Here is a 12,353-nt window from a genome sequence, read left to right on the forward strand (position 1 = left end):
TATATTTTTACATAAGATTAAAACTTTGGGTGTAAGATTCAGATAATTATTTATTAAAAGCTAGACATTTTAAATGAGAATAAGAAAGATAAGTATGTCTTTGTGCACCCTTTTCCCTGTTAATGCCCTATCGGCCCCCCTGGCTAAACTTTGCTAGATCCGCCCCTGCACAGTTACCAGTCGTCAGCTACGTAGAAAAGGATCCTGGTGTAGAAAGTAATATTAAATAAATTCTAACAACAGCTTATCAAGGTTAAACGTGCTGCTGTTGTTCAGCCGCTGGTTTCCTCTTTCTGGTGCAAAGTGGGCCAAAAACAAAGAAGAGAGACGGACTCGCGACAGAAAAGCCGATCAGCTGATCATTAAGCAGTTTCACGATTGAAGTAGCAGCAAGAGAGGGAGGGAGAAGAGGCTCCATATATCGGTTGTTAAGCTTAACGTAGGTACGCTTTACCAACATTCAGAGATGAACTTACACACTTGCTTTACTTCTCTCTGGGATAACTTCCTCGGAGATGAAATGCTGGTTTGCTAGCGAGGCTACAAATACACACAGCCGCTCTATCACGTGAGCACACTGCTCCCACGTGCTACGGTTATGAGTCAAGTTACACCGTGTCGCAAGTTTTGTGAGATGCTTTTTTGATATTTAATGGATCGGATTACATTTTTTATTTCTCTCCGATATCCGATCCAGTAATTTACGTCAGTATCGGACCGATACCGATACGTAATATCTGATCGGTCCATCTCTAGATTAAACCATTACTTAAAAAGCCATCACTTTACTCAACTGTCTTTGCTAATTAAAGGACATTCTCCAACTATCCTTTTATCTGAAAAATTCTTGGAATAGCAGTTATAAAACAGCTAACTGATCATCTGCAGAGGAACTATTTATTTGAAGAGTTTCAAAAAGGCAGAAACATGATTACTGAAGATCACAATGATCTTCCTATGGCCTCTGACAGTGGACTTACCCTGTGCATGTTTTATTTGACCTCAGTGCAGCTTTAGATACTGTTGATCATTGCGTTTTATTACAGAGCATGTCACAGGTATTAAAAGGTACTGTGCTGCAATGGTTTGAATCATATCCATCTGATATACTCAAATTTGTTCATATTAATGTGGAGTCCTCTTCATACACTCAGGTTAATTACAGAGTTCACAGGCTTATGTGCAAGGATATGTTCTATTTAAATTATACATGCTTCCCATCTTATCTTAAAGACCTGATAGTCTACCACTTTGTTCTTAGACTGCTGGCTTACTTGTCATGGTACTCCAGTCCTTCTGTGTGTCCACTTTGCCCTAATCTCCTCCTGTGCACATATTTTCTGCCTCTCCCTCTGTTTTAATCAGGTTTGTACAGTTGTTGTTGGGTTGGGACCTTAGCTACAGCGCAACATGTGGCAATTAAAAGCTAATCTTTAGCTATTAGCAGTCGCTTATTGACAAAGTAGTTCGCTTTTTGCTGGAATCTCCCTCTCTAATTACATCCCACCATCTATTTTCTGACCATGACAATCATACCTTCTTCCATCTCATCCTCACTCTGTTGTTGGGACTGCTAATCCAGAATTCAAAATCCTGCTCCTCACATACAAGGTCTTAAATAATCAGGCCCCATCTTATCTTAATGACCTTGTAGTACCATATCACCCTATTAGAGCACTTGTTGTTCCTAGAGTATTTAAAAGTAGAATGGGAGGCAGAGCCTTCAGTTTTCAGGCCCCTCTTCTGTGGAACCAGCTTCCAGTTTGGATTCAGGAGACAGACACTATCTCTACTTTTAAGATTAGGCTTCAAACTTTCCTTTTTGCTAAAGCATATAGTTAGGGCTGGACCAGGTGACCCTGAATCCTCCCTTAGTTATGCTGCAATAGGTGTAGGCTGCTGGGGGATTCCCATGATGCATTGGGTGTTTGTTCGTCATTCACTATGTGTTAATAGACCTCTCTGCATTGAATCATACTTGTTATTAATCTCTGTCACTCTTCCACAGCATGTCTTTATCCTGTCTTCCTTCTCTCACCCCAACCAATCACAGCAGATGGCCCCGCCCCTCCCTGAGCCTGGTTCTGCTGGAGGTTTCTTCCTGTTAAAAGGGAGTTTTTCCTTCCCACTGTCTCCAAAGTGCTTGCTCATAGGGGGTCATATGATTGTTGGGTTTTTCTCTGAATGTATTATTGTAGGGTCTCCCTTACAATATAAAGTGCCGTGAGGCCACTGTTGTTGTGATTTGTTGCTGTATAAATAAAATTGAATTAAATTGAAAATTCAATTATCCATTCTCTGGCACTTCTTGTGATTGCGAGGGCTGGTTACTAGTTGTTGCTGATACTGTTGACAGTGCAGCAGCAGCCCTGACACCTGGCTGTCAGTGAATATGAGAGTTTGCTGCATCTATTTCTAGTTTCTTTTTCTCTCTTAGCTTTTCAGCTCCACCTTTTTGTGTTTGTTCATCTTTATCAACCACTTCTCCCCCACTAAACTCTGTTCCACAAGGTGCACCCAGGGAAGGTAAAGGAGGGGCCGGTAACATAAAGAGATTAGATTGGGAAATCAGTGTCAGAAATTACAATGAACAAATGGGCTGTAAGTGCCTATAGGACTGGTGAGCAGCGGACTCTGTTTTAAAGTGAGATTTAGGTTTAGGTGTTGATATTACTGGATTTTTATCAGTTGAGAGATTCAATAAAACGTTGTTTAGTTAAGAATTAGAAACTGGCAGAAAAAGCAGGCTCACTTTGCTTAATTTAAACGTTCCAAAATAATCACAAAATGTGCATATCCTGCATATCTGGCTTTTTTCAATTTAATCTCATTTTTTCCACACAGTGACAAACTTGTTAAATTAGCCTCTGGAATTTAATTACTCATATTTAATTCACACAAGCTTAATATTTAAAATTGTTTTCCAGTGTAACTTTGACACAAATCAACAGAATGTAGCCAGCCAACCTCCTTTGACCTAAGGTTGCAAAAACCCTATAATAGCCAGATGCTGTAAAAATATTTAATCAGATTTTTAGATTAACTTATATCACATCAAAACCTTTGCTGTCTTGTTTTCTTTTTTGTTTTGTTGTCATGATTAAAAATCATTCAAAACAGACAAATAAAGAATAAATGACAGTTACTACAAATCAAAAAAAGTAGATGGTGGTGGCTGAATAATTACGACTAGAAAGTCTCTTACTGTAAAATAAACTAAAAAGAATGATTAATTTAAAAAAAAGGGGGGGGGGGTGTTACAGATATAATGACATTGTTCAATTCAATTTCAATTCAATTTTATTTATATAGCGCCAAATCACAACAAAAGTCGCCTCAAGGCGCTTTATATTAATAATAATATTAATAATATATGTATTATATTACATTGTGACCTTTTACCTGTCCTCCTGCATTAAGCTGCTCCCACAGGTCTCCATGGATGGCATTGGCCTCATCCTCTAATGCTTCAAACTCCATGCAAGCAGTTGTTAAAGCCTGAGAGACATACAAAAAAATGAAAATAGTATTATTTATACTGTCAGCAATATTCAGGCTGTTTGATTTAGACATATAACAAATAGAACATTTAATGAGCAGATGTGCATTGCACAATCATGTGCAGCTATGCATTTTTTGAAATACAGACAAGTTACTGCACTCACACTGGAGGCCTGGGAGAGCTCCCCTCTAATGTTAATCAGCTGGTTCTGCTGGGTTTCCTTTTTGAACTGCAGCTTTTCCATGATTAAAGGCTGGTTATGGTATATCTCCATTTCCTGATGAGTAGCCAACAGTGCTTCCTCTAGGCTGTCCTGGTAACAGCAAGTGTTTTGTTGAAAATTAGTTTTTCTGCTTATTTAGTAAATAGACAGCGCACTGCAACATCCCTGATGATCTATTTAAGAGAACATACACATTTCATCTAAATATTCGGGTGTAAGGTTATAATGGTTTCACGTAAATAAATGAGTGAAATTATTAGCTACGATACATGCTAACTGACCAGAAGAAACACTACATTGTGCACTAATTTAACGCAAGAGTGCAACAGATTAGTTTTACTGTTTTACTGAGTCAGAAGATGTTGATTCAACCCTGTGGTCATTAATTCTGCTGTAGTTAGTGGGGTTGTTGTATTGGAACAATTCAGCCTCACCGCAGGGAGTAAAACTACTTGGTTAGGGTTAGAAAAAGATCATGCTTTGGGTTAAAACACAACAGATAACACTTTTTTCAAAGCTTGCCAGAGCGACGCATCCCCTCAGAATCCACATAGGCACGAGACATTCCTCCAGTTGAAATACATTTGTTTCAAAGTCGTGCTGACTGTAATGAAAAAAGAGGCCAGGGTGGTGAAAAACAAAACAACTTTCAGTGTGAAGAGGTCCCATACAACAACACCACAAAATACAGCTTCAGGTGAAGTCACCACAAATTAAGTGTTGACTAAAGGTAAGGTTGTATTAATAGCTAGGTTGTTGTAATGTACTAAGTTAAACTGCTTTCCTCTGATATATAAAGTATATTCTCTTCAAATATGGTTAGGACAAATTAGGCTTCATGGGTTTCCTTTACCATGACAGTAGTACATTGCTGTTTCAGTAGTTATTAAAAAACTCCAGTGATTTCATAGTTTTATACTAATACCCTAAATTTGGCCATCTTCACAGGACAAAGCGTTTCTTAAGAATTTCACAATAAAATGTCACATTTCCGAGGAAAATTGTGTACCTTATTCATTCTCAGTCTGTGGACAACTGCCTCATGGTCTTTCAAAATCTGGTTCTGCTCACATAATCGCCCCAAGAGCTTCTGTGTAACAAGGAGTGGTTATTTTGTGAATTTGAGAGACACCAGGAAGGAAATATAAAACAAAGACAGGACAGCAGTGTGTATATGTCAGTAAACAATATACATATACAGCATAGTATATATGTGCACCAAAACATCACATTTGTATGCAATATGTGACTCTTAATCTGCTACCCCTTTTAGTTTCAACCACTAAACTGAGTAGCAACTGATTTCAGACATTTAATAAATAGGGTTACTGTAATTATATTTTTTATTGTTTTGCTGACAATGTTCGCCCTCATGCAAAAACTAGGAAAACTGTATTGTAAATATATTATTGTGGACTTCTTGATGCATTGGACGATTCATCTGGACGTAGCATTTTGAAAAACGCTACGTCCAGATGAACAGAATCAATTTTTGGAGATTATTGTGGACTGTAAGGTTGAGATTAGGTTCCTAGTCTACAGGACATACAAACATGGGGAAATGAGTGCTCACATACTTCTCACCATGCACTGTATAAAAAATAAAAAGCACATCATTTGGGTGTGAATGTGAAACTCTCTTACACTGGTTTCGATCTCATTGAGTTTCAGTGTAGGATGCAGTTCTCTGTAGTTTATATTCTGGAAAGGAGGCACCTGTAAAAAATGATTTGCCTGTCATTATCAATCAGAGACTGTGTACTGTTCCACTGAGACGAAAACAAAATTAAAATATATATTCTGGTCTTTATTAAAGTAATGTAAAGCCCTATTACATCTTTACATTGAAATAAAATCTCAATGATTCTATTTATTCACAAAATCATTGAGATCAGTGGTTATGTTCTTTCTGAGATCAACAGTTTCTGTACTGTTAAACTTGACTAAATTGAGCTATGTAACGGTTTTCAATCTAGTCAACATGACTGTATTAAAATTACATGCCAACAAAAACAAACAAAACCAACAAGTACATAAAATAAAATCATAAATTTCCACTTTTTTCTAAAAGTTTCTATTCACCCCTTTAAAAGGGTGATAAATAATTAGAAAGCAAACAGTAATGTCAAGGTTGAGCTTAAACATAAGCAATTCAGAAGTGTGAGAGAAAAAAAGGAAAACAACATGTGACCACATTAACAAAACCAATATTTCAGATTATGGGATCCCTGATAATCACAACAGAAGGGGTAAAAGGAGGAGCGTGCTTATGGATTGACTAAATCCTGTTTGTGGTGTGGGGCAGTGACATTAAGATTGGAAGTAACAAATCTGTGTCACAACAATGTTCTGGCCACACACGAGAGTGTTTGATATATTTTGGGACTGTGACTATAAATAATTAGCAGTTTTCACAAGAGAAGATGTGTCAAATTTTTAAAACTGTGGCTCAAATGTCCTGCCAAGTGCAGCATGCAGTTATGTTGAATTCACTCTAGAGATCCTCTTGTCACTATGTTTGCACATTTTAATTTTAATGCCATAAATGCCAGTGAATCAGACCTGAATTCAGCTGATTCCCCACGTATATCTTCAATGAAATCTCAGCTGCAGGGGAGGGGTTGAGTGTACAATAAAATAAGCAGTCACCATTACTCCTTAGTGCTAGTGGTGCTGAAACCCAGTAGTGTGATGACAAATCGATGACCTGCACAACAGTTGGAGGTAGTGATGGGATTTCCGACTCTTTTTAGAGAACCGGCTCTTTCGGCTCGGCTCACTAAAAAGAGCCGGCTCTTTCGGCTCCGAACCGGCTCTTCAGGTTGTTTTGTTGCTTTAATTTATTATTAACAACAATATAAAATTATGCAGAAAAGGAATTACTAATGTAAACAAAATGTGGTTTTATTTATATATGTTTATATATAAATATATACGGTGGCCCCTAGAGACAAAGCACGTACAAACTCCAAAACACATTGCTAGCGTTAACTGAACTTCCAAACAGAGCTACCTAGATCAGTTAAATTACACAATTGAAAGCATATGTGTATGGTTTGTATATTTATACACAAGCACTCATATATATTCATATAATTCCAAAAAATGTTCATTTACCTGTTACTACCACACACCAAATCCGGTCGTTGGTACTTCCTGGCTTGTGTAGCCACTAGGTAACAAAAGCTCAACACTGACCCTAGCAACCTGGAGCACTTCTGTTGTGTTTTGTACGTGCTTCGGAGTTTGTACGTGCTTCAGTTTTTAAGTGTTTTGGAGTTTTTACATGTTTCGGGGTTTGTACGTGCTTTGGAGTTTGCACGTGCTGTAAATATACTTTAAATATACTTTAAATATACTTTTATTTATTCACTCCACATAAAATGTAATAAATAAATCATATAATACAAAAACCAACTATTCACATTTCAACTTTTAACTATTTAAATTTTCAGCTTTTTCCTTTTAAACAAATTTAAAGTGAAACAACACAAAACACTGCAAACCACAACACAATTAAATATAAATTAAAATATGAAAACAAAAAGAAGATGCGTATTCTCTGTCATATGGGCCTGCATGAATAAACTTTCTGAATCCTTTATCATCCGCAGCTGAAAATAGTTGTGGATGATTACTATACCTTTCTAATGTGACGTTGTTGTCCCTGGCTCTCTTTCTCTCTCTCTCCCTCCCGCTCTGTTCCTGTGCTACTGCGAGTGTAACTACCGCCCCTCCCCCCTCTTCCCAGCGCAAAGCACAAGTCGCGTGCGAAGTGAAGCGGAAAAAAAGTGTAAGAGAGAGGGTGAGAGAAAGAAAAAAAAAAAACAACCCACGGCTCGCGTCGTTCACTTCAAAGATTCGGCTATAAAAGCCGTTTCGTTCGCGACCGACACATCACTAGTTGGAGGTGCTAGCCCAGACAGTGGTGGAACTGCCAGCTATACAACTTCAAGCAGGCGGCAGCGAATTGCCAATGGCTGGACAGGGTTAAAAAATGATTCAAAAGGAATGACTGAAAGAGAATGATTTAAAAACTCAAGAGAACCGGATAGGGTTACCGGGGCCCCGCCCTGGAACTAGGCCTGGGGAAGGTGCCTGAGGGTGAGTGTACGGTGGCCGGGCCCTGGTGGGCTGATCCCCAGTGACTAAAACTAGCAATTGTGACAAAGAATGTCACTTCTCTGGGTAAGGAGCCAAAGTTAGTGCGTGAGGTTGAGAGGTACCAGCTAGATATAGTCCGGCTAACCTCAATGCATGGTTTGGGCTCTGGAACCAGTCTCCTGGAGAGAGGCTGGACTCTGTCTCAGTCTGGAGTGGTGGGGGGCTGCCGTGCGTATCCTAGTATTCCCTCAGCTTGCTGCCTGTATGTTGGGGTTTTTCTCAGTGGATGCAAGGGTTTGTTTCCTGCGCCTTTGGGTCGGGGAACGTGTCCTGACTATCATCTGTGTTTATGCACTGAACAACAGTTCGGAATACCCAGCCTTCTTGGAGTCCCTGGACGGGGTGCTTGAGGGTGCTCCACCTGGGGACATGCACCAGTGATGCTGTAACTTAGGTGGTAAAGCAGGTCGCTTACTAATTATTGGTTCAGATACTAATCCCATGTTGCTCTCTGATGCATCCATCAGAGTATGAATGCATCTGAATGTTAGATAGAAGGCACTTACATAGAAATAGCATATAAAAAAAGTGCTTATGTGAAGCAAGTTGTGTAAAGCGCTTTGAGTGCTCAGAGTAGAAAAGCGCTATATAAGAACCAGTCCAGTCCATTTGGTGTGCATCGTGCTCTGATTGTCAGCTGGTGAACCAGTGGGCCATTCCAAAAACACCCAGTAGTGTTAAGGGTGCTCTCATTCGATCACACTGGCACGGACCAGCATACCATGAGGATACTGTTCCCTTCACGGTCCACATCTTTTTGAACTCCTCTCTCTTTGTTATTTCTCAAGTTTCTCATGTTCCTTCTTCCTAGTGTTTCTATCATTTGGTATAGCTACATCTATCACTGGTGCCATCCTCCTCTGCTTGTCCACCTCTACTATGTCCGGTTGATTAGCCATCAGCTGTTTATCAATTTGTATCTGGAAGTCCCACAGGATCTTAGGTTGGTCAATCTCAACTACCCTTGGGAGGCAAGTCAAGGGTAGTTTGACCTCTGGACTTCCAGGCCATACCCAGCACAGATATCCCTGTATACTATGCTAGTCACTTGGTTAGGGCATTTCATGTATTCCCTACTTGCGATTATTTTGCGCCCTGCTGTTAATTGCTGGATTGTCTTGGGGGAATCTCGGCACAGCCTGCACCTGGGATCTTTTGCTTAGAGTATGTTCCTGTGCTGTCTTGATTATTTCCTCTGTGCTTTCTTTGAGTCTAGCATTGTCCAGCCATTGTAGGATTTCTTGATATCAGCTATGTCTTCTATCTGCCAGTGGTACATGCGGTGCACGGACCTGTCTTTCCATAATAGTCCCCTTCTTGCTCCTCTGCATGTGCCTGTTCATGCTAACTGCTATGATGCCTGACAGGAGCTTCCATGTTGAGCTGAAGGTTATTTGTCGGTAGTTGGATGTGACCGGTGCAATATGGGGATCCGTGGGGATCAGGACTGTCTGGCTTTCAGTTAGCCATTCTCTGTGTATCTCATCCATTAGCAGCTGGTTCATTTGTGCTGAGAGACATTCGTGGAGTGCAATTAGCTTTGTTGACCAGTAGGTTAGAATCATGTCAGGGCCTGGTGCTGTGTAACTTTTCATGCTTGAGACGCTTTCTTGGAGATGTCTGCCACTATGATGGTTACTGAATCCTTTTTAGGGATGTTACTGTGGTCTGCTCTTAGACCCACTTGCCACTAAGCAAGAGAACAAAAACAATTTTTGGATAGATTAAACAAGATTCCGGTACAAGATTATCTGGTACCTGATTGATGGGAAGAGAAAAGTATGGAGAACTAAAGGAACAACATTATCTTTCCAACATGTTGAAGGCGTTATGGCATGGACATGTATGGCTGCATTTGGAAGCAGGTCACTACTGATGATGATAATGATGTGACTGCTGACTGAATTGGCAGGATGAATTCTGGGGTTTACACGGCTATGCTCTCTGGGGGTTCTAACCTTCAGGTACAGAAACAGCCAAGTATTAAGCGTTTAGTATAGTTACTTATAAACCCCTGAGTGGGACTATGGCTGGAAACACTTAATTCAGTACTTTTGTTGAAGGTCTTGAAGCCTTTACTTCATTTTTTCTTATTTAAAATTCCCTGTAGTTGTGTACAGAGACAAAAATTACACAAATTGTGTCAATGCCCAAACTTTTATGGGCCTAACTGTAGGTGGACAGCAGCTATCATAACCAGAACTGTGCACTTAAGATGAGCATATTAAGGACATCCCAACTTGTTGGTGTCACAAAATTTCAAATACAGTGGAACCCCGACTTACGAATACCCCATTTCACGAAAAATTAAAGTTACGAAGGCAGTGAACAGTAATATTTTTGCCCGTGTTAGGGCAAAATGCCCGAGTAACGAAATACGCTGGCTCTGATTGGCTGAGCCTACATTGCCCACAATGCCTTCCGAATCATGTGACAACCCCTTGGCTTCCGTACTTGTGCTTCGCTGTTCCACTTGAACGACGTATTGTTGTTCTAGTTAGCAATTAGCCTATAGCCTATCGTTCAGCATCGCCTCAGTCAAAACGCGCGATGGGTGCTTCGACTTGTGAAAATTTTCGACTTACGAAAGACCCTCGGGAACGAATTAATTTCGTAAGTCGGGGTTCCACTGTAATTCAAAGCATAAATGAAAATGGGAGTTTTCATGTATGTAATCTCCAAAGTCTGTATCCCACATTACACAGCCAATACATTAATTCGATTTTGACTTCAATAAGAAATGAAGGTAGGCAACACATTAAATTAGGCTGACTATTTAGGACACTATACCACACAAAAAGAGCAAAAGAAATGACATTTTGGTGTTATGGTGGTGTTATAAATACTTTTAGTCCCAACTGAAACCTGCCTCCTCCGGGGCTGCTACTTTCCTTACTTCTACTTTGTTGTTGAGGGTGAGTGCTTGAAAAAATTGGGGACCATCCCAAATCGAGAGCTTTCCCTGAGTAACTGAAGCTTGGATTATAGACCAGAGAAGAAAGTTGTATGACAGGACAACTGGAACAATAATTGAACTGTTATAAAGGAATCATATTTTCGAAGTTAATGGACAGCCAAAGATACTCACAAGACAAGCACACAAAAAACATAGAAAAGAGATTTTAAAGGGCAGTAAAGTAGGTAAGAACTGTCAAGAATTATGAAAAATGGTGTGTATAAAGTATTTATTGGCAAACACTACTGTATGTTTCCTCCTACCTGTTGATCTAGGTAATCCAGGTTGCGCTGGAGCTGAAAATCTAATATATCCTCCTGAACCAAGCAGCAGCATTGGTGGCAAGCGTGGAAATCAAAAAGACAAATATTGTATAGATAGCAGCTCTTTATCTTATTATTTTGATCTTATGATGTATTGTTTTAAAAACAAGACCAAAATGTGCAAGTCATCCTTAATGTTCCCTTTGCATATCATTCCTAGTTTATTTTTCACAATCACAAATACAGTGTATTAATGGTACCCAATCATTGCTTATTATCAGTAGATACCCAAAGCCAAGGTAACCAAAATGGATCAGACATCCCTACTTGGACATACAGATAATTAATGCCAGACCCCACAGCTGACAGCATTTACAATACAAAGTTACATATGCTACAGCATGAAGTGCATTAAGTACTATTTACATACTTTTGCAGCACATACCATTTTACTGTGAACAGAAGGGGATACAGGGTAGTTGTGGTGGTATAATCCTTGGCTTAATGACCTCCTATCACCATGGTAGTTATACTTAAGGCAGTCCGGAAGAGAACAGAAAGAAGAAAGGACAAAATAGAAGTAAGGTGAGTGAGAGTGTCAGAGTGGTGTTAGATGAATATGGTGTCACTATATCAAAACTGGCGAGTCTTGATTTTATCCCTGCTGACTTTCCGTATTGATAAAAGTTATTCAAAGACTTATCAAACATTAGTTTCTCAAAGCTACACACAAACACAGTAAACCGGTTCACCTTTGGGGAGCTGAAAGATCTTCTCAGACTGTAGACTGGTGGATAGATTGCATCTTCTGTCATCCTCCCTGAAAACCGGTCAAAACAATTGGATGGTGATCGAGCAGGTGAGGCATAGGTGCATGACGCTGGTGAATAGGGCCGCCTCAATGGTGAGGATGGTGATCTGGGCACAGACCTGGAGCGTGGCTGAATAAACAGGCTCCTCATGGATGTTTCCATTCCACCATAGTACTGTGGCCCCCATTGGTCTTGGGGCATCTGTTTCCTGTACAACCGGTGGGGTTCATCCCTCAGAGAGTGTCGCTTTTGCTCAATAGTCCATAGTCTGTCATAGCCCCCCACAGAAGACATAGAGCAGATGCTGTCTGGTCGGACCCCTGGTAGGTACAAAGAGTATTCGTCCACAAAGTTATAGTAGCCAGCTGAGACTTCTGGGTTCACAGAATAGTAAGAGGGTGGCCTGAAAGCACAGGAAAAATTAGAGAATATT

General features: G+C 39.9%; 1 protein-coding gene across 1 annotated transcript in view; it reads right to left on the reverse strand.

Annotated features, from left to right (window-relative positions):
- LOC134628263 (pleckstrin homology domain-containing family A member 6) overlaps nt 1–12,353 on the reverse strand; it is a 66,437-nt gene that overhangs the window by 21,196 nt on the left and 32,888 nt on the right. The window contains exons 6-12 of the mRNA XM_063475031.1: nt 11,861–12,323; nt 11,554–11,640; nt 11,109–11,162; nt 5,370–5,441; nt 4,735–4,815; nt 3,666–3,815; nt 3,403–3,498 (exon numbers count right to left, since the gene is read on the reverse strand). Of these exons, the coding sequence (XP_063331101.1) occupies nt 3,403–3,498; nt 3,666–3,815; nt 4,735–4,815; nt 5,370–5,441; nt 11,109–11,162; nt 11,554–11,640; nt 11,861–12,323 (1,003 nt within the window). The remainder of the gene's footprint in view (nt 1–3,402; nt 3,499–3,665; nt 3,816–4,734; nt 4,816–5,369; nt 5,442–11,108; nt 11,163–11,553; nt 11,641–11,860; nt 12,324–12,353) is intronic.

This window comes from Pelmatolapia mariae, linkage group LG5 (assembly GCF_036321145.2).
Source record: "Pelmatolapia mariae isolate MD_Pm_ZW linkage group LG5, Pm_UMD_F_2, whole genome shotgun sequence".
Classification (NCBI taxonomy): domain Eukaryota; kingdom Metazoa; phylum Chordata; class Actinopteri; order Cichliformes; family Cichlidae; genus Pelmatolapia; species Pelmatolapia mariae.